Source organism: Bicyclus anynana, chromosome 15 (assembly GCF_947172395.1).
Source record: "Bicyclus anynana chromosome 15, ilBicAnyn1.1, whole genome shotgun sequence".
NCBI classification, from domain to species: Eukaryota; Metazoa; Arthropoda; class Insecta; order Lepidoptera; family Nymphalidae; genus Bicyclus; species Bicyclus anynana.
The window spans coordinates 15,676,938-15,698,595 of record NC_069097.1 but is presented as its reverse complement, the minus strand read 5'-3'; the positions used below and the strand labels follow the sequence as shown (position 1 = coordinate 15,698,595).

Here is a 21,658-nt window from a genome sequence, read left to right as displayed (position 1 = left end):
CCCATGTACTCTTGCTCCTTTGAGAGCTTGATTATGAAAAATAAAATTCATTTGTTGAATATTACGTCAAACATAGACTTCCTTATGTTTATTGATAAAAATTGTAAATATTATTATAAGTTATATACAGATGGATCTAAAAATCAGCACTTTGTAAGTGCTGCTTTCTATGATACACAAAAAAAATGTAGTAAAGCGTTTAAGTTAAATTCTCGATGTAGTATTTTTACTGCGGAATCTTTTGCAATTTTAAAAGCAATTTCTTATATAAAAGAGGAAATTTTACATAGTGTAAATAATTGTATTATAGTAACAGATTCAAAAAGTGTTCTTTTAGCTATTAACAATTTCAATTTTAGTTATAAGTCTTCATACATTATTTTTCAAATTAAAAATGTATTACTAGACATAAGAAAAACTGGAATGAACGTAGAATTTGTCTGGGTACCCTCCCACAGAGGTATAGCGGGCAATGAACTGGTTGATTCTGTAGCAAGACAAGGATTGTTTAATGAAGATTGTTCAGACAATATCAAAACTCCATTTACAGACTTTTATCATGAAGTGAAGAAGAGACAGAAGTTGCTTTGGCATGAACTTTGGAAAGAAACTAGTAAAAGTAAAGGATGTTGGTACGCAGAGATACAAAATGAAATACCGGTGCAGCCATGGTATTACAAAATGAGTTGGGATTCAAGAAAATTCATATCAATAATAAACCGACTAAGGTTTGGTCACTGTTTAGTGCCAAGCCATTTATTCAAATTAAAAATTTATAAAGATAACAAATGCATGTACTGTAAAAAAGACGACGCAGATATCAATCACATAATTTTCAAGTGTTCAGCTTTTGGTATACAGAGAATAATATTAGCAAGTTCGATAGAGTTAGTAAAGGAAGAAAACGAAATTAAGTGTGATCCCCGCCACATTAAGGAATTGTTGAGGAACCATTTATTTTATAAGCCTGTTGTAGATTTCATTAGTAACACAATAGAAAAATTGTAAAATACAGTAGTAAATTTATATTTAGACGACGACTATGACGATAATTTTAAGTGCTATGTATTATTTTTAAGAAAAATTGTAATATTTAAAGCAGGGCCTATAAGGACTTGTATCCAAGGCCGTAAAATAAATTAAAAAAAAAAAAAAAAAAAAAAAACAAAAAGTCAAAACGCATACAAGTCAACAAGTTTATTTACCAAATGATTTGCCGTTTTTTACAATTTAATTAATAAAAATAGTAAATTTAGAACATGGCTAAGTTTTCGTTAAAAGACTCCGACGAGTATTATCTATCGCTGTCGGAGCAGCCGAAGAGATTTGACGCCGACAGCCCCGTTACTAATGTTTTCTTTGACGACACAAATGGACAGGTAACAAAGTTGTTATTAATTAGTAATTTTATACTTGTTCAATGATTTTCTCTTTCGGGTTTTCTCATCAAATAGTCTTGGTTCACTGTAAATAGACAAACTTTTCAAAAGTTACCTGTAGAGTCGCCTAATTTGAAATTTTTAATGTTATGTATGCAGGTTTTCACTGTAAGATCAGGGGGTGTGACGGGAGTCACTGTGAACGGAATGGATGACTCAAAATGCACATCCTTCAGGATGGAAGACAAGGGACCGATTATATCAATAAAGTTCTCACCTGACCACAAAATACTTGCAATACAAAGAAACATCGAGGGTCAGAATGCCACAGTGGAATTTGTTAACTTCAAAGACCTGGCCCCTACGAATATTGAGTACACACACACTTGCAAATGGAAGAACGCTAAGATATTAGGCTTTGTATGGCCAAGAGCAAGTGAAATAGCTTTTATTACTGATCATGGCATAGAGCTGTTGCAAGTTTTGCCAGATAAGAAACAATTGAAGACTTTAAAGAGTACTAGTTTTAGGTATGATATTTTTACAATAATTTATTTTTGTTTTCTTCTGTGGAATCAATAAAATGTAAATTTTCCCAAAGAGGAGTGAAGCAGATGGTATATGTAAAAACTACTTAGCTATTGTATATGATGTATATTAGACAAAAAACTAAATCAAACTGAAGCATCACCTGCTTCTATTGAGTACTAATTTCACCTGTATGTATCAGGTGAATGTATTTTTATACAATTAAAGCTCCAACTACAAGTTTACAAAAACTTCATTTCAGTGGTGCATGGTTTTCGTGGTGTGCTCAAAGCAACATCATATTACTGGCAGGCAACAATGGTGCACTGCTTCAACCCTTCTCCCTCAACAGCTCCACCATCACAAAGCTGCAGAAGTTAGAAGGTAAATTATGGCTGTAATTTATTCAGAGTTTAAATTTAAAATTGTTGATTTTTTTGGGCAATGATTGTGCACAAGTTTATCATAAATTTGACACAAATTAATTCTCTGTATAATAAATAGGAGATCACCAATAAAAGAACTGCATTAGCAAGAATAAATAAAGAGAATAACAATATTTGTTTATTATAGTTTATAGTCAGAATAGTAGTCATTTAAAAGTGGGCTAACCCTACGTACAACGACCAACTCTTAGTGGCCAAGTGTAGAAAAGGCCCAGGTAAGAAGAAGTGAGCTAACCATTAAGTACCGTGAAGTCCGTGGCGTACATAAGGTTTTTGATCAGGGTATGCACTACTTAGACAATTTAACTAAACTGGGCAAATGTGCATTGAATGAGCATTAAAAAAACATTTGCAGTGTTTTAATGCATGTATGAAGTGCACGCCACTGCATGAAGGCCTAGCATCAAAGACAAATCTCTTGAAGTGAACAAGACATTGTCATACTATAGAAGCCATAGTTGAAATATGGCTCTCCCTATTGAAATGGGACAAGTGAGGTTCTGGATGTGCAGCTACTAGTTGAAATTTTTTTTTGTCTTGACAACATAATTATCTTGTGGGCCACATTTTAGGCCTACTGGCAATTGATAATTTCATTCAAAAAACATACTGTGACTGGAGCTCTTATTGTTCGGGATATTGCCTTCGATCACCAATTTAATATTGAGTTGCCTCGTTGAATGTATAACACACTATTGCAGTGGAGTGGTCTCGGCCTGTGATGGAGCGCGACGTGTTCGTGCTGCGGCTGTGCGGAGCGGCGTGGTGCGCGCTGTTCCGGCATGCGGCCGCCGCGCCCACCGTGTCCGGCCCTACTGAGGTGCGTGCCTGACAGAGCGTGACACAATACTGCAGTGGAGTGGTCTCGGCCTGTGATGCAGCGCGACGTGTTCGTGCTGCGGCTGTGCGGAGCGGCGTGGTGCGCGCTGTTCCGGCATGCGGCCGCCGCGCCCACCGTGTCCGGCCCTACTGAGGTGCGTGCCTGACAGAGCGTGACACAATACTGCAGTGGAGTGGTCTCGGCCTGTGATGGAGCGCGACGTGTTCGTGCTGCGGCTGTGCGGAGCGGCGTGGTGCGCGCTGTTCCGGCATGCGGCCGCCGCGCCCACCGTGTCCGGCCCTACTGAGGTGCGTGCCTGACAGAGCGTGACACAATACTGCAGTGGAGTGGTCTCGGCCTGTGATGGAGCGCGACGTGTTCGTGCTGTGTTTGTGTCCAACCCTACTGAGGTGCGTGCCTGACAACAATGACAATTGTATAAAAGTATTAAAAAAACAGTCTGGGTTGTACAAAACCACAATGCAAGTGCCGTTGTTGCTATATTTAGCGTCTTTCACTTTACCCCTACTCTGTGGTAATGCGACATGCAATAGATGGACGAAAAATTTTGATACAATGAAACATCGTTCACTTTAAATATATAGATCAAAAAAATTTAATATACGGTTTCCAGGTGTGGTTGATGCCCATATCGGGCGGGGGCAGCGTCCAACACGTGCTCAAGACCGGGCTGACGGGGCGCTTCGCCGTCAGCGTCGTGGACCACCTGCTGGTCATCCACCATCAGGTGAGTCGTGTCCTCAGTAGGCCTACATTGCAACCAATGACAAAGTGAAACACATAGATGAAATGTCAACCAATACCTGTGGAATTGTCCCAGTCCCATCTTTGCTGTTCCAACGCAATGAAAGTGATAGTGGTGTTTCCGGTTGTGCTGCCATTGGTCGATATTTTGTCTGTTTTTCTTCTGAATTTTACAAAAATTTATGATATGTTTATTGTCCGCAGTCCAGTCAAACGTCACAGATTTTCGACATCATGGAAGAGGCGAAGCCCGAGAACAACGTGGTCATGCATCTGCCGCTGGTGCAGGGGGTGTCCATGAGACCCGCCTCCGTGGACGACCAGCCGTGCCCCATGTGTATCCTTTGTCAGCATTCATTGACCACTAGCCGCCTATTTTACAGGGCATCCCACCACACTGCTCCAATGCGGGTTGGCGGTGATTGCTCCAATTAGGGTGATAATGTAAAATTCATTAACAAGTACTATCCTACTACTATAACTTATGTTCGGCTCACGACACGTGCGTTCCGTTATGGTCTCACCGTTTATGCTTGACTGCACAGATTGATTTCGCTTCCGAAGCATTGACGTAGAAAACTGTTTATTGTCTTTATGCCTAATTTGATATGCGTGAACATCATCATCATTAAGTTAGGCATAACATGTTCAGTGAACAAAACCCACTCCGATTAAATTCAAAAGATAAAGTCCTCAGCGAAGAGTCAGACTCTGGCAACTGGGTGGTGTTCCAGCCGGACTACGTCATCGACGCGCGGCTCGGCTGTCTGTGGCGCGTGCAGCTGCTGCCCGCCGGCCTCGCGCACTCGGTAACCTTCGCAACCATGTGCCACGGTAACCGTCACAACCATGTGCCAACTGCCACGGTAACCGTCACAACCATGCGCCCTCGCACACTCGGGAATCCTCGCATTACGTGTTAACTAGCTAATATCACACGTGGCACGTGCTACAGGTGCTCAAAGACGACGTCCCGCGCGTGGTGGCGGCGCTGCTGCGGCGGCGCGCCGGCCGGGACACCATCTACCGCGTGCTCAACCAGCTGGTGGCGCACGCCGGCACCTACCTCGTCGAGCTCACCAAGTGCTTCGACGAAATCAACTCTGTTTATAGGTACGTGTCGATTAAGTATGTGTGCTTATACTGTAAATGGAATCGAAGATTTTTATTGTAATATACATGTCGGTGCGAGTGAGTCATTCGATCGGTCGGCTCAAGTCGTCACGAGCTGAGCTAGTACTAAATGTTCCGTGAGTTAGGTGGGGAGACCGCTTGGGCGGCCTAGTTATAGTTATTCTTGTTGTGACGTTCGATCCGTCCACACCTCTTGTTGAATAATCCATCATGGATAAGCAGGGAGAACGATTTGAGTGGAGAAGGGGAGTGTTAACTAGTTTTAAAAGACGTTATTTAACCCTACATCCTTCAGTCACAAGTCCGGGACTTCGCTCAAGGTTATTGATTGAAGTCCCGGACTCCAGGACTGTGCCAGACAGACTTTCATTCAATAATAGTGTTTTGCCCTTTAAATCCGCTTCTGATGTCCAAAACCCATTTTCGACAGACATATTAAAATATGATTTAATATAAGAAATATTATTCATCAATCTAAAAACGAAATTAATGTGTTCTACTTTTATATTACAAGAATACTGGCACGAATCTCGAATTGCCAAGGGGACTTCAGCGCATGGGTACGCACACGTATTACACGCAGGCAGTACACTGGAAGGTCGCGGGTGCCGTGTCAGTATGGGGGACGGAGTGCTGGAGAGTCTTCTTCATTCTTCTAGCCCCACTAGTCTAGTCAGTTCTAGAGATTATAAAGTTACCAAACAATTAAAATAATAAATATATTATCTGTCCTAGTGGCGATCATTTATGTGACAAAAATGGTCTTTCTATTTCCATTTCAGTTTGTATTCTTGGTTTTCCTTCAATTCTCCTACATACAACATAATCACAAATGTTATGTTACAAATGTGATGCTGAGCGTTTTGAAATGTATGGATGGCAAATGGTCATTATCCATGTTTCCGCTCCATACGCCTACCACAGATATCACTAACCTGCGGCATTGACGACATATGCGTGGGAGGTTAGTAATACCTACCGTACGTGGCGGTGTATCTCAGGCGGTGGGCGGACGCGGAGGTGGCGCGCAACACGGCGGGCGCGGGTGCGGCGCACGGGCGCGCGCACTTCCCCGTGCTGCTGGCGCAGGCCGACGTGTGCGCGCACGTGCTGGCGCCGCGCGCCGACGAGCCGCACCTCGTGGCCGCGCTCACGGCCTACCTGGCGTCGCTGGCGCGCCACGCGCTGCCCGCGCAGCCCGACGCGGCGGCGCTGGCCGTGCGCGCGCTGCTCACGCGCGGCGCCGGCGCCCGCCTGCGCGCGCTCGTGCGCCGCGGCTGCCTGGGCGACGCGCGCCCGCTGGCCTGCCAGCTGCTGAGCCTGGGCCACCTGGACCCCGCCGCGGCGCAGCTGGCGCTCGACATGATGTGGCGGCTCAAGGCGCACGGCGACGTGGTGGAGGTACGTCCGATCCAGGCACGAAGGGAGCAAATGGATACAAACAATACTCGATCCAAGACAAGAATCAAGACTCAGATCCATGTCAGAGCTCCGTGCCGTCGGCGCATGTTCTGCTCGCAGACCGTGCCGTGTGCTGTAACAGTATAAACGTCGGCAGGTGCTGCTGAGCTGGGACGAGCCGCTGGGCGCGGCGGGCGCGGCGCGCGCGGGCGGCGCGTGGGGCGGCGTGGCGGCGCGCAAGCTGCTGGCGGCGGCGCGCGCGCACTCGCCCGGCGCCTTCCTCGCCGCCTACCACGCGCTGCTGGCGCGCAACGAGCGCGCGCGCGGCTCGCCGCACTTCCTCAACAGTGAGCCGGCCGCTTGCCTCTTACCCCCTTGTAGCTTTATATGTATTTTATCCCAATTCTAGTTATACTTTTTTTTTTCTTTACAAGTTAGCCCTTGACTACAATCTCACCTGATGGTAAGTGATGATGCAATCTAAGATGGAAGCGGGCTAACTTGTTAGGAGGAGGATGAAAATCCACACCCCTTTCGGTTTCTACACGGCATCGTACCGGAACGCTAAATCGCTTGGCGGTACGTCTTTGCCGGTAGGGTGGTAACCAGCCACGGCCGAAGCCTCCCACCAGCCAACCTAAACAAATTAAGAAAATCTCAATCTGCCCAGCCGGGGATCGAACCCAGGACCTCCGTCTTGTAAATCCACTGCGCATACCACTGCGCCACGAAGGTCGTCAAAAAACTTGCATTTTATTTCAATTTATCCCTGTTACAATTATACTAGAGCTGTGATAACCCAATGGATATGACCTCTGCCTCCGATTCCGGAGGGTGTGGGTTCGAATCCAGTCCGAGGCATGCACCTCCAACTTTTCAATTGTGTGCATTTTAAGAAATTAAATATCACGTGTCTCAAACGGTGAAGGAAAACATCGTGAGGAAACCTGCATACCAGAGAATTATCTTAATTCTCTGCGTGCATGAAGTCTGCCAATCCGCATTGCGTGGTGGACTATTGGCCTTACCCCTCTCATTCTGAGAGGAGACTCGAGCTCAGCAGTGAGCGGAATATGGGTTGATGACGACAGTTATACTAGCAGACCCGTTATGATTTATGTGTTCTTACTTCTTCCCTACCTCTACTCTACCTCTACCTGTACCCTAGTCCTTTTTTGAATCCCACCTGAAGCCACCACTGGACCAGTATACTCGTATATACCAATCTCAAACTAATTTACATAAGGACCTATGTTACATAAGGTCTGTAATTTTTGAAGGGGATGGGGTAAACTCACATCAAAAACATTTAACACCGCCTTCAAACTGATCAGAAGGTAGCACGTAGGCACGATGTTATTTCTTGCTTTTTAGTTTAGGTTAGGCTAGGTTTAGGTTAATTTTAGTGTTGTAAGTCGGTTAAATTTTGAATTGCTATACAAACTAAATGGGTAATGGCGATAAGTATATCGCGCATTGCTTAGTGTTCTTTATAAAGACGTGTTTATTTAAGAAAGGTTATCACTTATCAAGCTATTGAGTAGCTACTAGCTAGCAAGAGGGTATAAATCTTGAACAGTGAAAATAGCATCTCAGCAGTCTTTTGGACAAATATCATTCTTTTTTTTTCGAATTGGTTCCTCCCTCAAATGATGTTGCTTGCCATCAGATATTGGGCATATTAAAAAATCTAGTTTCTGCATCGCTTTGTTAACATAATGTGCTGCTTACAATACTAAATGTATAAAGTAAATTCTTTTTATGTATTACAGCTGAACAATGCGACATCTACATAGATTACTACCGACAGCTCACTTCAGAATCGTAAATGAAGGTTCAAGGGTCAATCATGACGTAACTTATTTTTTATCAGTTTTAAGGTAGGTAGGTAAATTCTTTATCTTCGTTTTTAGACAATAAGTATGTAAATTATTTTTAGATAATATTAACTGTTAATATGTAGATAAATAATGTAGATAATGTAATGTAAGTAGGTATTACTGTATATTTCCTATGAATAAATGTTTACCATTAAATATTTTTGTCTTATTTCATTTTATGTGATTGTTTACATATAGTTATTTATACAATACTAGACTTTTTTGTTTGCTTCTTTGTCCAGGCTAATATCTAAAACAGCTGAACTGATTTAAATGGGAGTTTCACAGGTAGATAGTTATTGAGCAACATCATTTACATCAAATTTTATCTTGGAAATGGTTTCCGTTGTATTTGTAAAAAAACTGAGTAATTTAATTTTGAGACTACTTGAATAACAATGCTTTGATCATTTTAACACATGGAAACATAATAATATGATGTGTAAACAGGAAAACTATTATTAGCTTCTTGTTATGAAGTTGAGCAACAATCATAAACAGAAACTGGTTTATTATCATAATTATTTAAAAATACACACAGCAATTTTTCTTAAAACCAAAATCACATTTTGCAGACTTAGTTGAAAGATAAATAAGTAGTGAAAAATATATAGATTTTTATACAATTACACATACTTAATTGTCTGTAGTAAAGATGTTATCAAATGTAATGTAAATGAAACCAATTTATAGAAACCATTATTATATTAAACCAACAAATCTAGTTTTACATGATAGAACATGGCATACAATATAATATAATGCTTAAACAATTACATATATAGATCAAAATATCTGAAAATATCTTCTCATTTAGAACTGGATGACAGCACGGATGGCTTTGCCGATGTGCATCAAGTGGAATGCCTCATTGATTTCATCCAACGGCAGTTTGTGAGTAACAAAATCATCAAGCGGTAGTTTCTTATTGAGGTAGTCGTCTACTAGTTTGGGTACACTGTCTCTGCTTTTGTACCCTCCGAAGGCTGTACCCTTCCACACGCGGCCAGTCACCAGTTGGAATGGACGTGTACTGATTTCCTCTCCGGCGCCTGCCACACCAATGATTACAGACTCTCCCCACCCTTTGTGAGCTGCCTCCAAAGCTGCACGCATAGTGTTCACGTTTCCAATGCATTCAAAAGTATAATCCAATCCACCGTCAGTCAAATCCACAAGTACCTGCTGTATGGGTTTATCGTAGTCTTTGGGGTTCACAAATTCGTTGATGCCAAATTTCTTGGCAATTTCAAACTTGTCCGGGTTGATGTCCACGCCGATTATACGTTTAGCACCGGCCACTTTGCAGCCCAGAGCGACAGCTAGACCGACGGCTCCAAGGCCAAAGATAGCGCAGTTAGAGCCAGCTTCCACTTTAGCGGTGTTTAGCGCTGCACCATATCCGGTTGTAATACCGCAGCCCAGCAAACATACCTTATCTAGAGGAGCTACGTCGGCGATCTTGCACAGGGATATTTCTAGAACGACTGTGTATTCACTGAATGTAGAGCATCCCATGAAGTGAAACAGGTCTTGTCCTTTGCAGTGAAAGCGCTTCGTACCGTCTGGCATAACACCTTGACCTTGAGTGACTCGAACTTTTTGGCATAGGTTAGTTTTGGGGTTGAGGCAGAACTTGCAAGTCTTGCACTGAGGAACGTACAGCGGCAGCACGTGGTCGCCCGGCTTCACCGTGGTGACTCCTTTCCCGATACTTTCTACGATCCCTCCGCCCTCGTGGCCTAGAATGACCGGGAACACGCCCTCCGGATCTTTACCGGATAAAGTATACGCGTCGGTGTGACAGACGCCGGTCGCGAGTATCTTGACTCTCACTTCGCCAGCTTTGGGGGGATCCACTTCTATTTCTTCGATAGAAAGAGGTTTCCCGGCCTCCCAGGCCACTGCGGCTTTGCATTTTATCACTTGTCCGGCCGTCGACATTTCAGTGTGGGTTTGGAAATGCAAAGAGAAATATTATAAAATTAATACTAAGAAATACACCCAAAGAGAATGTATAATCAGTAGGATTGAATTGTACTTTTGGAGATAAAAACGAGATAAACTATTAAGAAAGATTACGAATACGATGACAAATTGACAATGTCACAATGACAATAATATGAATGAAAATCAAATTACGATTACGAAATCGTGTGATAGGGATACAATCAAAATCAATCAACAATACAATACATACATCACATTACATCATACAGAATGAGACGGAAAATACATTAAACATTGTAAGTCGCATAATAATTGATTTGTATTACAAGCTTTATTTTTACTGTAATAGAACTTCATTTTGATTACATAATTCTGATTTCTGTTTCAAACTCAAATTGTCAAAGTGTCAAAAATTAAACTTGACCTTGATTTCGTAATGCACGCCATTGACCATCAATTATTCTCACGTTTCTGCAGCACCCACAACTGTAACTGATCGTGTATTGGTCGCTGCGTGCATGACAGCTCGACTTCTAAAACGAGGTAATGATGATTACATGCTCAGTGGGACTCTACACTAGCAGCGTAAAGCGTTCGCGCCGTGAACGCCGCGAATCACGTTAAATTCGAGGTTTGATTCGTCGTGATTTCAAAATTCAAGAATCTGGACCTTGGGAGCGGCCAATTTGTACACCAATTTTTTACAAACATAGATACTGGCTACAACTTAGACCTCAGATAAACGTAATCATAAACCTACCAGTAGGTACTTTTCCTTTGCAATAAGTTGAGGCATAATTTTGTGCTCATAAATTGTTTTACTTTCCACCATACTGCTCCAATGCAGATTGGTGGGCTTAGTTGGGCAGTGTTTGGGAATCTCCGGGAGTCGCGAAGCTGAAATGGCAATCACCAAGGTGCTAGAGTGGCGATACCGCACTAGAAAACGTTGTGTTGGTCAACCGCCCACTAGGACCGAGGACATCAAGCGGATTATAGGAAGCCGCTGGATGCTAGCGGCTCGAAACCATTGTGCTTGGAAGTCCATGCAAGAGGTCTATGTTCAGCAGTGAACGTTTATCGGCTGATAATGATGATGATGATGTGGGCTCAAGGTATGCTTATAATAGGATTCATGATTCTCTTTTTTTGAGGGAGAGCAATAGACTGTCCATCTGTCTATTGATTTTTCTGTCTACGAGTTTAATGTGGTCATCATATCTCAAAAAGGTTAGAACTCAGGACTGTAAGTGTAAAACCAGTTTCAAAGAGTTTTTTAACCAGGGTTCCCAACTTAGGGGTTTCCCCCCAGATTTAAGGGGTAAATAATTGCGAGGGGATTTTTTTAGGGGTCTAAAATTTTTAAGGGTATTTTTGACTCTTTTGAATTGATAATGATAATATTAATATTTCTTTCTTGACCTAGCGACTTATAACGAGATATAATACGTAATTATATAGCCACTCTGTGACGACTGGTGGCAATTTTTTATCCAATAAAAAAAATGTCATATTTATTCAATGTCAACAAATTTGAATCTTCAGATGAAGACGTAATATTTTATGTATTAAATAAAAAGTATGAAACATAATTATTACATCATAATTTATATTGTTTAGAGTGACAAACTGTCCACTCAATAATTAAGGTGATTTTATGAGTTTTTGACACAAACTTTAGGGATAAATATTTTTTGAGAGTTGGTAATACTGTACATAACTTTGTTTGTGCTGGTGACAGTTAATTTAAATTTTCGGAATAATCGTTGTTGTTTGTGCTTTTCGTTTCGTGATTTTTGTTTCTTTTCTTTTTTTCAGATATATTCAAATGAAAAATGGGTAAGAAAATCAAATATGCGTAAATAAATTAGATCACAATAATAATTAATGATATTATTGTAAATATCTTGTTGATTATTCTAAGTGAAATGGAGAATTGATTCATGTTCATAATTAATTTACCATCATCATTTTCAGCCGACGATCATTGAATGCTGAACATAGGTATCTTGTAAGGGCTTCTAAACACTACAGTCTCGTGTCGCATGCATCCTACAATATTCAATTTAATTTCAGATAAAGCTTTGAACTTCAGTGGGTTATTGCGGTTGCAGAGCCGCGATAACAAACATAAAGTTAAACCAACACAATTTACCAGTGTTGCTGGAGGGGTAATGTATCTTGAACATCCATAACTATCAAATAAGTTTAAAATTATTTTATAATAAAGAATGGCACTTAATACGTTCGCTGCGGCACTGATTTTTCTGTACTTTCTCCTGATGTGGTACGAGTTTTTTTGACCTCGTACTAAAACAACCAGTGGTGCGATACGAGGTCCATCGACCTCGTACCTCTCGAAGACGTGATAGGTACCTTCGAGGTCAATTGACCTCGTCCCGCAGTGAACGTGTTAAAGAGACTGCCGATAGCAGGGAAAACTTAGAACTTCAACTTATTTCAACATTACATATTATATACATCAGTGGCGTGACTTGGAGAGGCCCTGTATCAAACTTAGTTGGGGTTTCAAAAAAATTAAAGATTTCTCTTATAAGAAACACAAATGCTTGCTAGTTATCATTTCCTCTGAGATGATTCAAATAAAATATACACTTTCTTACCTTTATTTTGGGCAGATTGATTAATTAATTTTGTTATAATAAATTAAAAATTTAGGATGTCAGTCTTTAAAAACTGCCTCTATAGACAATAGTGACAAGTCTGATAGCTGTTGCTATCCCATCTGAGTACTTAGGGACCCTGTAGCCCTGGCGCCCTGTATCATTGATACGGTCTGAACACTAACTACACCCCTGATATACATACTAAACATTTCTCTAATAATATACAGCACTATATGTCAGCTACAGATATACTGCTGAGCATGTCAGTGACACAAACGCACTTGATTTTACCTTTATTTGGACATTGGAATGGTTCATTCATTTAATCGAAATCCAGCAAAGTGTAAAAATGCTTGGTCTCCTTTGGGAGAACCTAACTGTCCTACTAGGGTAAGAACTTGATGCAGTTCTACTCGGACCTACACCACATATGAATTTTTAGTTTATCATAATATTCATTCACTTTCATTATTTAGCTAGTTCAAGGGATATTAGTTTCCCACAGCAAGCTCAATATTATGTATACTTATAATAAATCTGTAGAGAGGTCAATTCTGTACATGAATATACCTATTTCCAAAATAAAATAACTATCAGGGGGATCAATACTGATGGCAAAAATGCAATCAGTAAAATTTTTGTCTTTCTGTCTGTCTGTTGTGTATGTAGAAACAAAAACTACTAGATGGATTTTAACAAAACTTGGTACAATTATTCTTCATACTGCTGGGCAGGTTATAGTATACTTTTCATCACACTACAATAAATACGAGCAGAGCAGTGAAGGGAAATGTTGGGAAAACAGGAGAAGCTATTCCATTTTTTAAGTTTCCTTTGCATGGTAGGGTAATGGTAGGGTAGGGTATGGTAGGTGTAGAGTAGGGGTAGGGTAGGGTAGGGGTAGGGTAGGGTAGGGGTTTGGAAGGGGTAGGGTAGAGGTAGGGTTGAGTTCCTACTCATCCCCTGTGTGGTAGGGTAGCTGTAGAGTGTAGGGTAGTAGTAGGGTATCACGCGAACGAAGTCGCGGGCGTCCGCTTGTGTTAAAATAATATGCTCTTAAAATTGTAAGACAATATTGAGTGAGCTAGGCAGCAACACAACAGTAATAAATAAAAATAAGATTATTTTCACTGCCTTAGTGGTTTTACTTTTGTAAAGAAAAAATACCAGTCAAATTAAGAACTCCTCCTTTTTGAAGTTGATTAAAAATCAAAGTAAATGTAATAGTAATATAATATTATGTTTAATTTGTTTAAAACAAAGAATCTGTCTGCTTAATGAAAACCTGTATGTTCACAGGTAAAAAAACGATTAGAAACCAATGTGAAGAACAAGAGAAAGACAAGACAAACATTTTTTGACAATTTTCGTAATCTACCAGAATGTGAGCCACAAGCAGAACCTTCATTGACAAAAGGAGAACAAAGAATGTTGCAGTTAAAAAAGTGGAAAGAAGAAAGGGAAAAGAAAAAGCAAGAAAAGTTGAATTTAAAGAAAAAGCCTTTTATTGTGAGCACGGTCAAGCATGTCCTAACATATGAACCTCTGCCTTCCATGCTTCGGCCCAGCTCATCAGGCAGAGTGACAAGGTCCCAGACAAGTAATAATGTCACAAATAATAAGGAAGTTAAACATAAATACAAATTTGCACCTAAAAATGCTGCTTTTAATCCTGTTCTTAAGGATCTTGTTGTGCCTCCTTTGACTGTTTATGGTAGAGAAAAAGCTGCACCTAAAAAACAGCAGCCAGTGAATAATAACTTGCTTCCAAAGCCTGAGCCGAGAACTTTACGTAGTAGAACAAAATTAAATGATAACGCAACTGTCAAACAAACCAGTAACCCAGGTCTGTTGTCAAATAAAACAAAATCAAATACAAGAAAAACTTATGTAATTAATGAACCCACAGCGAAGACTGACATAAAATCTAAAATTAAAAAAAATTCATCAAACGGTGAAGAAGAAACACTTGCACCTAAAGTTAAAAAATCAGCTAAAAGTAAGAAATCTGTTCCGTCTAAAGACCACATTACAGACTCAATTGGAAATCCACCAGAATCAAATAAAAGTGAGCAAATAATATTACCAATAATAGTTGTATCACCAACACCAATTGAAAAACTAGCAGAGTGCTCATCTCAACCAAGTAGTATGGAAGCAGATGTTGAGAATCCACAAAGTCCAAAAGCAACACAAAGTTTAAATACAAAATCAACACCAAATAGGCCTGTCAACACTGTAGAAGGCTTTACACCAAAGAATCCAATACCAAAAAGCGAGTCGAGCTCAGAAGAGAAGCTCCGTTCACCAAAATCAAATAACACCGGGTGGACACCGGAACAAATAGCATTGGAAGTGCAAATGATCAGCCCTCGCGTTTATTTGTCACGGGGAAAAGAGAATAATAGAAAGGAAATGTTGAGGAAAATTGCAGACGGTGAGACATTATTTTGCTAATTATTCTTCTTGATTATTTATCAGCCATTTTCTAACACATTGGTGTAGGCTTTGTTTAATCTATCCCCATACTTCCTCATTTGGGCTATTAAGACATTAAACAGGTTTTTAGGGTTCCGTATTCCACAGGGAACCCTTATAGTTTTGCCATGTCTGTCTGTCTGTTAGACCGTCAGTCTGTCCGCGATTAAGCACAGAGATACTACTAGAAATACTAGAAAGCTGTAAATTAGCATGGGTATGTATGTTAAAAATGTGAACAAAATCATACAATAAAATCTAGAAAAATATTTTTTGATCCAAATGTTGATGATGTCCCTAGGACTTGTGCAAAAAACTTTGTGTCTTCTTTTATCATACACACCAGCTAATGTTTGGATATGTCCCTTTCAAAGTCTTTCCAAGTCAAGTTTCCTGATACTCTCAACTTAACCTCCTCCTTTTTGAACTTGGTTAATTACAGTTCAGGTATAGCTTGCCAATTCATCCTTCCAACTCATTTGTGGTAATTGTACTAAGTGTCAAATTTTCTGGTTTCTAATTATTGATTTTGAAATATTTCCAGGCTTAATGGACGATGATTACTGTGATATGGGTGTACACCATTTCAAAAACCAACTCAATTCTGAGATCCAAAACATGACAGAGAAGTGTGCAACGTGGGACAAGATAGCAGAGCAAACTACACTACCAGATGAAATACAAGTTAGTATACATATATGAATTATTATATGTCAGTCGTCATGGCTTTTTTTATTGTCACAACGTGTTGAAATTGAATAGCATGTCAGCCACGACATAAATCTTGCTATTTGGTTTTTCTATGATTGCCATAACACGAAATTCGCCATGTGGACCACAACGCGTTGTGAACTATTTTGCCGCTCACTGACCGTTTTCGATCTTTGAGTGTTACATATATGTTGTACAAAAATACATACTTGTACATAATTATTATGACAAAAGATTGCAGTCCTAATCTGATCTATAACAGTGTTACAAATAATTAGTATAGTAGTGTTGTATTATTATTAAGTTTATATTATAAGAATCTTAACAGAGAGGCTTATTCCAAAACTTAATAAAATAAATATTCCAGTTTATGTTACCATTAAATATTGAGATTTTGACTACACTATGGTATTGCACTGGGCTACTGGTTCGAGTACAGTACAGTGCAAACGTTATGAAGTTTCGGAACATAGTGCGTTAAGCTGTGCAATACAAGATTTTAGGTATCACCGGTAAAGTAGGGGCGCGGTGGCGGTGCGTCACCGTCGCCTGACGCATCTTCATTTTAGCGTACTTTATGTACGACCTGTGGGTAGCGACAGTCGCAGCCTTACCGAGACGTCATAAAGTGACTGTTGTGTGGTGTGTCAGGAGGAGGTGCTGGCGGCGGTGGGGCAGGCGCGGCTGCTGATGGCGCAGAAGATGCAGCAGTTCGCGTCGCTGGTGCGGCGCTGCGAGCTGCCCGAGCCGGGGCAGGCGCTCGTCACCACCGGAGACCTGCAGGGCTTCTGGGACATGGTGTTCATGCAGGTACGCGCAGGAGATGCAGCAGTTCGCGTCGCTGGTGCGGCGCTTTGTGCAATAATAAATGACTAAAACCCAATTCCTTATACACACAGTTGAGATATGGAATACCATTCTAGCTTTGGTTTTTCTAGAAGATGCCAATAAAAGATGGTGGTACCAATCTTAAAATCAAGAGTGAAAAGGCATCTTCTAAGCAAGCACGTTTCACCATTTTAGGTTGCATCAGCGCTTTCCATCAGGTGTTATTGCTTGCTTATACTATTACAAAAAAAATATTATTTTCAGGTTGAAAACATAGAAATACGTTTCAAGAAACTAGAACAGGCGCGCGCCCGCGGCTGGGTGGCGGAGCAGCCCGAGCCGACGGCGCAGCGCCAGCGCAGGCCTGCGCCCCCGCCCAAGCAGCCCGCGCGCGCCGCCCGCCCGCCGCCCACCAGTCGCATGAAGGACATCATCGCGGGTAACTGTAACCTTGTCGCTTGCTGTCATCATCATCATCAACACATGGAAGTCCACGGCTGGACTGGACGAGCCTCGCGTGAGGACTCCGAAACTATATCCAGCGGCTCCCTGCAAACCACCTTGCTTGCTCAATTATTTAATTCACAGCAAACAATTTTTCAGCATGTAATACAAGTCACATGTAACTATTTTTTCGAAATTTTAATTCGTAGATGGCGCTGCTTTTTGCAAATTAGACCAACCAATTAGGCAACGCCTCACACTGCACTTTTTTTTTATTCAGTCTCTCATTATTCCTGCATTCTGTCGCTAGACATTCAGCGGGATTTTAAGTATTTGAATTAAGGCGTGTTTGGTGCGAAATCCAGTGATTTGCCCAAATATAATAATGTAGTGTCTATTTCATGACATCTTGTGTGGAGAAACCTTCTCCATCATTAGGTTCCTTGCAAGTTGATTTGCATGTTTACGAATACGTTTTCATTGAGTGTGCAACTTCTGTCTTTATAGTATAAATTTTTAGTTTATGATGCAAGCACGATTTTTGATCAAGTAATTTTTAAAAATTTCTAAACGTTTAAAAGTAACACACGTGATGTATGTGTCGAACTAATTGTTAACTAATATTTTTGCTGCTTTTTGCAAAAGAATGGTTATGGGAACGCCTCACACTGCACTACACTGCAATGGTTGACATTTGCCATTTGTTCCTCAAAGTTTGCGAAAACCGAAGTCCGAATTAACGAATCGCCTTAATCTCGTATCTTCACAGAGTCCATATATGGTTGTTGTCTTTTTGGGAGAATGTGTCAGATTCTATCATGGCGTTTATTCAATTTTCTGTCTATACTATGGACTCCGTCCCATAATCAAATCTAACGGGCCCTAAATGACGTTTATCATTGTATTGGTCCTAGTAATGAATCAAGTACCCTATTACTAACAAGTTGAAAATGTCGTGTCCAGCGGCCCGCAGAGCCAAGAAAGCCGACACCGCCGACGTGAAGACGTTCGAAGCAGGATTCTTCAGCGTCCAGTCGCCGGTGAAGTCGCCCGCCACGCTCGCGTCGCCGGTGCGCGCGCCCGCCACGCCGCTCGGCCGGCCCTCGCTGCTGAAGAGCGTGCTGTCTAGCGAAGCTAAGGCCTCCGCTAAAAAGGTACGCCAAGTCCTTTGTTAATCTTGTTAACGACATTTTATACTGGATAATATGTTACGTACTTACAAAAGCACTGCAAAAAGTTATTTGATCAGTTAACAAAATCTATGTTTATTATTGTGTATTAGAATCAGGATTCATTATTAAGGTTAAGTAAATAAGACTGTAAATGGTTGAACACGTGACTCCAATAGCATCGTGTCCAATATGGCGGGTGACCGGTACGCTAAACAGAGTGAGGCACCCTGCCCCCACTGTAGTCTGCTAGTTGAGCAGTTCAGTTGTAATCGCGTTCTCGTAATGAATAATCGTCTTCCATTTGTTAAATAGTGATAGTGAGAAGTTTAGTGGGTGAGTTATCCATATAGGCCGGCCATTACATTGTTAGTTACTTAGCTGGGAATCAATACGAGCGGAGAAGGGGAGCGTTTACATGTTGTAAAAGGGCCCTTTAACCCTGCTACTAGCCCTGGCCAGCCCGTAATAAACCAGTCAAACACGAGCGGTGCTTGATTACCTGCACTATATAGTTAATCCTGGTTTACATCTGATCATGATATATATCAGCGCTATACTTGATCAATATTGTAGTTAGAGGGTAGAACTGTATTAGTAAGTTAAATGGTCGTTCTGGTAATGATCGATAGTGTTACTTTGTGTATCTGCCATCTGACACGTCAAGCTTAGAACCTGCTCTGAGGCTACGGCTCCTCCGTTATCAGAAGTGAAATTTAGCCAGTGCCCCGTTATACATAGTTTTTACACTTCCTGAAAACACAACTCGACATTGTAGACAATATTTAGGTTATTATAAGTTATGACTTTTTGGTAGAATCTACTTCACAAACCGGCGGTAGAGTCACGTATTATGGACAGACATGACTGCTTAATTAGATGATTAAGGTAATTAATAGTTAATAACATAATTTTTTTTACAGAGTTCGTACGCCATACTGCGCGCGTCGTCGATCAGCAAGCAAGTGGACAGCGACGACTCGCCGTATGAGGTGAGGGTCTTCTCTTTAACTAGGTTTCCTCAGTCTTTTGTTTAATACGGATTTTACTCTATATAAACCTTAAATAACAATTTTTTTGTTGAAAACTGCATTAGAATCCATTAATCTAAAAGATCAACAACCATCCATCCATTTCTTTTGATATGGAGTCAACACAACTACACTATTAATATTTTTCCAGGGAAACCAGATCCACATGCCACCAATAAACTGGAACGCGACGCCAGGGAAGAGCATACTGAAATCACAAACTAACCCAACCCCGAAATCGACGGGCAAAATAAAGTTCAAACTATTTGGAGATAATAATGAACAAGTTCAAAATGGAGATGATGATAAAACCTCCAGAGTCCATAAATTGCAAGATGCAGAGAAATCAGCAAATCCTGATAAATCACTGAATTCGGAGGAATCACAGAATATTGCAGACGACACTTCTAATGCTGCAGCATTGGCCACTGACAAGTTGCAGAATTTGAAAATATCTTCAGAAACAGTGGAAAAGAACACAGAAGAGAAAGAGAATAGACGTAAGTCTAGAAGAAAGTTGGGATTAACAGCAGAAGAAACCACTCCAGTAATGACCCGAAGTAGGAGAAAGAGTCTACAAACACCGGCTAGTGAGAATTTGAATGTTACACGATCTTCTAGAAGGAAGAAGACTTTGTTAGAAGTTAATGATGTAAAGCAACCAGTCACTCCATCTGTTAGTGGATTTAGAAAATGAGTTGATTTCATTTTCATTTTATGTGTAATACCAAATTATGGTCATGTAGAGGCATACTTATTTTGTTTTATTGCAAAAATATTTGAAATATAGTAAGTTCCTATTTTGGCCACGCGCAAAGGGGATGTCCCAAAATGGGCCCTTATTATTTATAATTTATAAGCAGGTCGATAGTATTTTTTACGGATAGAAGATACAAATTGCTGTTGAGAAAATAATTTTCAGAATTTTTGGAACCCGCTATTAATTAGATAAATATTTTTTTTTGTTTCGCTCCCTTGTCTACAAATTAAACATAGACAATACAGTAAAAGTGTTCAAATGAACCAATAAAAACACCTGGAATTGAATTTACATCCGGTGTAAGCTGTCAATGTCATGTAATATTGTCAAATGTCAATAAGACACAAGTAAAAATAAACATCAAATCTTAGCCAGAGAAGCATTAAACAAAAAAACCTTAAGTTGCTATAAAAACGCCATAAACGAACGCTACTACGCGAAGATCACTGACCATCTGTCAGGATGTGAGTTACAAGCATGTTGCCATGATAAAAATTCTTAATTAATGTTATCAGCTAATGGAAAAAATACATTTTATTTAATGAATTAAAAAAAAAGTGCGGGTTCCAATTTTTTTTTTATTTTTGATTTTAAGCCCTATGTTTTATGTTCTTTTAAGATGAGAATTATTTGTTTTGCTTAGTTGACATTTGGAATAAAGGCCCAGCCTCCATACAAAATTGGGACATGTCCTATATCTTGCGCGTGGCCAAAATCGGAACTAATTAAAAGTGCCGCTATCTTGTCGTGTATCTCTAACGCTGGCAACATATATCTATTCTCATAAAATTGCGTGGTTTGACATTTCCTCTGTAAATCGGAGCGCTGCTTCGCTTTTTAATGTATTTCGTATTAATTATTATAATTAATAACAATTCTGTATTATCTGAGTGCCTTATTATATTCGAGTAGTTTTTAAAATCGTCTGAAAAATAATGTTATGTCTAATATAGTAAACTCTATGTACTGAATATATTTGTAACAATTATTGTATTTGAAACTAAGATCATAATATAATTTAACTTAGGTTTGGCGCAGACGGGCCACTGTCCAGAACCAAGGTGGTGGTGACCGTAATTTGTAATCTACACTTGAATTAAATGTGTACTGCATTCGTTTTAGTTATTCAATTTTGGGAAATAGTTTTTTTTTTGATTATTTCTTTGTAGTTATTTTTTATACCTGTCCCACCTGCCAGACCTGGACCAATTAAGAAAACCTCAATCGGCCCAGCCATGGATCGACCCCAGGACCTCCGTCTTGTAAATCCGCCGCTCACACCACTGCGCCACGGAGGCCGTCAAAAA

The 21,658-nt window shown here is 40.5% G+C and overlaps 3 protein-coding genes across 3 annotated transcripts; 2 read left to right on the top strand and 1 right to left on the bottom strand.

The window, feature by feature from the left end:
* Positions 1-1,166: 1,166 nt before the first annotated feature.
* On the top strand, positions 1,167-8,509 carry LOC112045662 (regulator of MON1-CCZ1 complex). The gene is made up of 11 exons (XM_052885825.1): positions 1,167-1,379; positions 1,539-1,909; positions 2,170-2,291; positions 3,055-3,173; positions 3,808-3,921; positions 4,143-4,275; positions 4,647-4,747; positions 4,894-5,051; positions 6,074-6,473; positions 6,631-6,820; positions 8,246-8,509. Exons 1-11 carry the CDS (start codon positions 1,260-1,262, stop codon positions 8,299-8,301), a joined length of 1,884 nt encoding a protein of 627 aa, XP_052741785.1. The 5' UTR covers positions 1,167-1,259; the 3' UTR covers positions 8,302-8,509.
* A 530-nt stretch (positions 8,510-9,039) lies between these two features.
* On the bottom strand, positions 9,040-10,611 carry LOC112045663 (alcohol dehydrogenase class-3). Its single transcript, XM_024081940.2, has one exon. The coding sequence runs from the start codon at positions 10,295-10,297 to the stop codon at positions 9,167-9,169; it is 1,131 nt and encodes a 376-aa protein (XP_023937708.2). The 5' UTR covers positions 10,298-10,611; the 3' UTR covers positions 9,040-9,166.
* A 1,384-nt stretch (positions 10,612-11,995) lies between these two features.
* Positions 11,996-21,241, top strand: LOC112045661 (disks large-associated protein 5). Its single transcript, XM_024081936.2, has 9 exons — positions 11,996-12,142; positions 12,380-12,474; positions 14,230-15,367; positions 15,953-16,092; positions 16,771-16,929; positions 17,212-17,386; positions 18,355-18,545; positions 19,484-19,552; positions 19,743-21,241. The coding sequence occupies exons 1-9, from the start codon at positions 12,139-12,141 to the stop codon at positions 20,286-20,288; spliced, it is 2,517 nt and encodes an 838-aa protein (XP_023937704.2). The 5' UTR covers positions 11,996-12,138; the 3' UTR covers positions 20,289-21,241.
* The last annotated feature ends 417 nt before the right edge of the window (positions 21,242-21,658 follow it).

What these genes read in the sequence shown, in the direction of transcription:
- LOC112045662 (XM_052885825.1), top strand. Translation starts at nt 1,260, where the DNA reads ATGGCTAAGTTTTCGTTAAAAGACTCCGACGAGTATTATCTATCGCTG. An exon ending in CCGCCGGCCTCGCGCACTCG is followed by an intron (nt 4,748 to 4,893) that starts GTAACCTTCGCA and finishes CACGTGCTACAG; the next exon opens with GTGCTCAAAGACGACGTCCC. An exon ending in CGCACGGCGACGTGGTGGAG is followed by an intron (nt 6,474 to 6,630) that starts GTACGTCCGATC and finishes AAACGTCGGCAG; the next exon opens with GTGCTGCTGAGCTGGGACGA.
- LOC112045663 (XM_024081940.2), bottom strand. Translation starts at nt 10,297, where the DNA reads ATGTCGACGGCCGGACAAGTGATAAAATGCAAAGCCGCAGTGGCCTGG.
- LOC112045661 (XM_024081936.2), top strand. An exon ending in CACTACCAGATGAAATACAA is followed by an intron (nt 16,093 to 16,770) that starts GTTAGTATACAT and finishes GTGGTGTGTCAG; the next exon opens with GAGGAGGTGCTGGCGGCGGT. An exon ending in CATGAAGGACATCATCGCGG is followed by an intron (nt 17,387 to 18,354) that starts GTAACTGTAACC and finishes TGTCGTGTCCAG; the next exon opens with CGGCCCGCAGAGCCAAGAAA.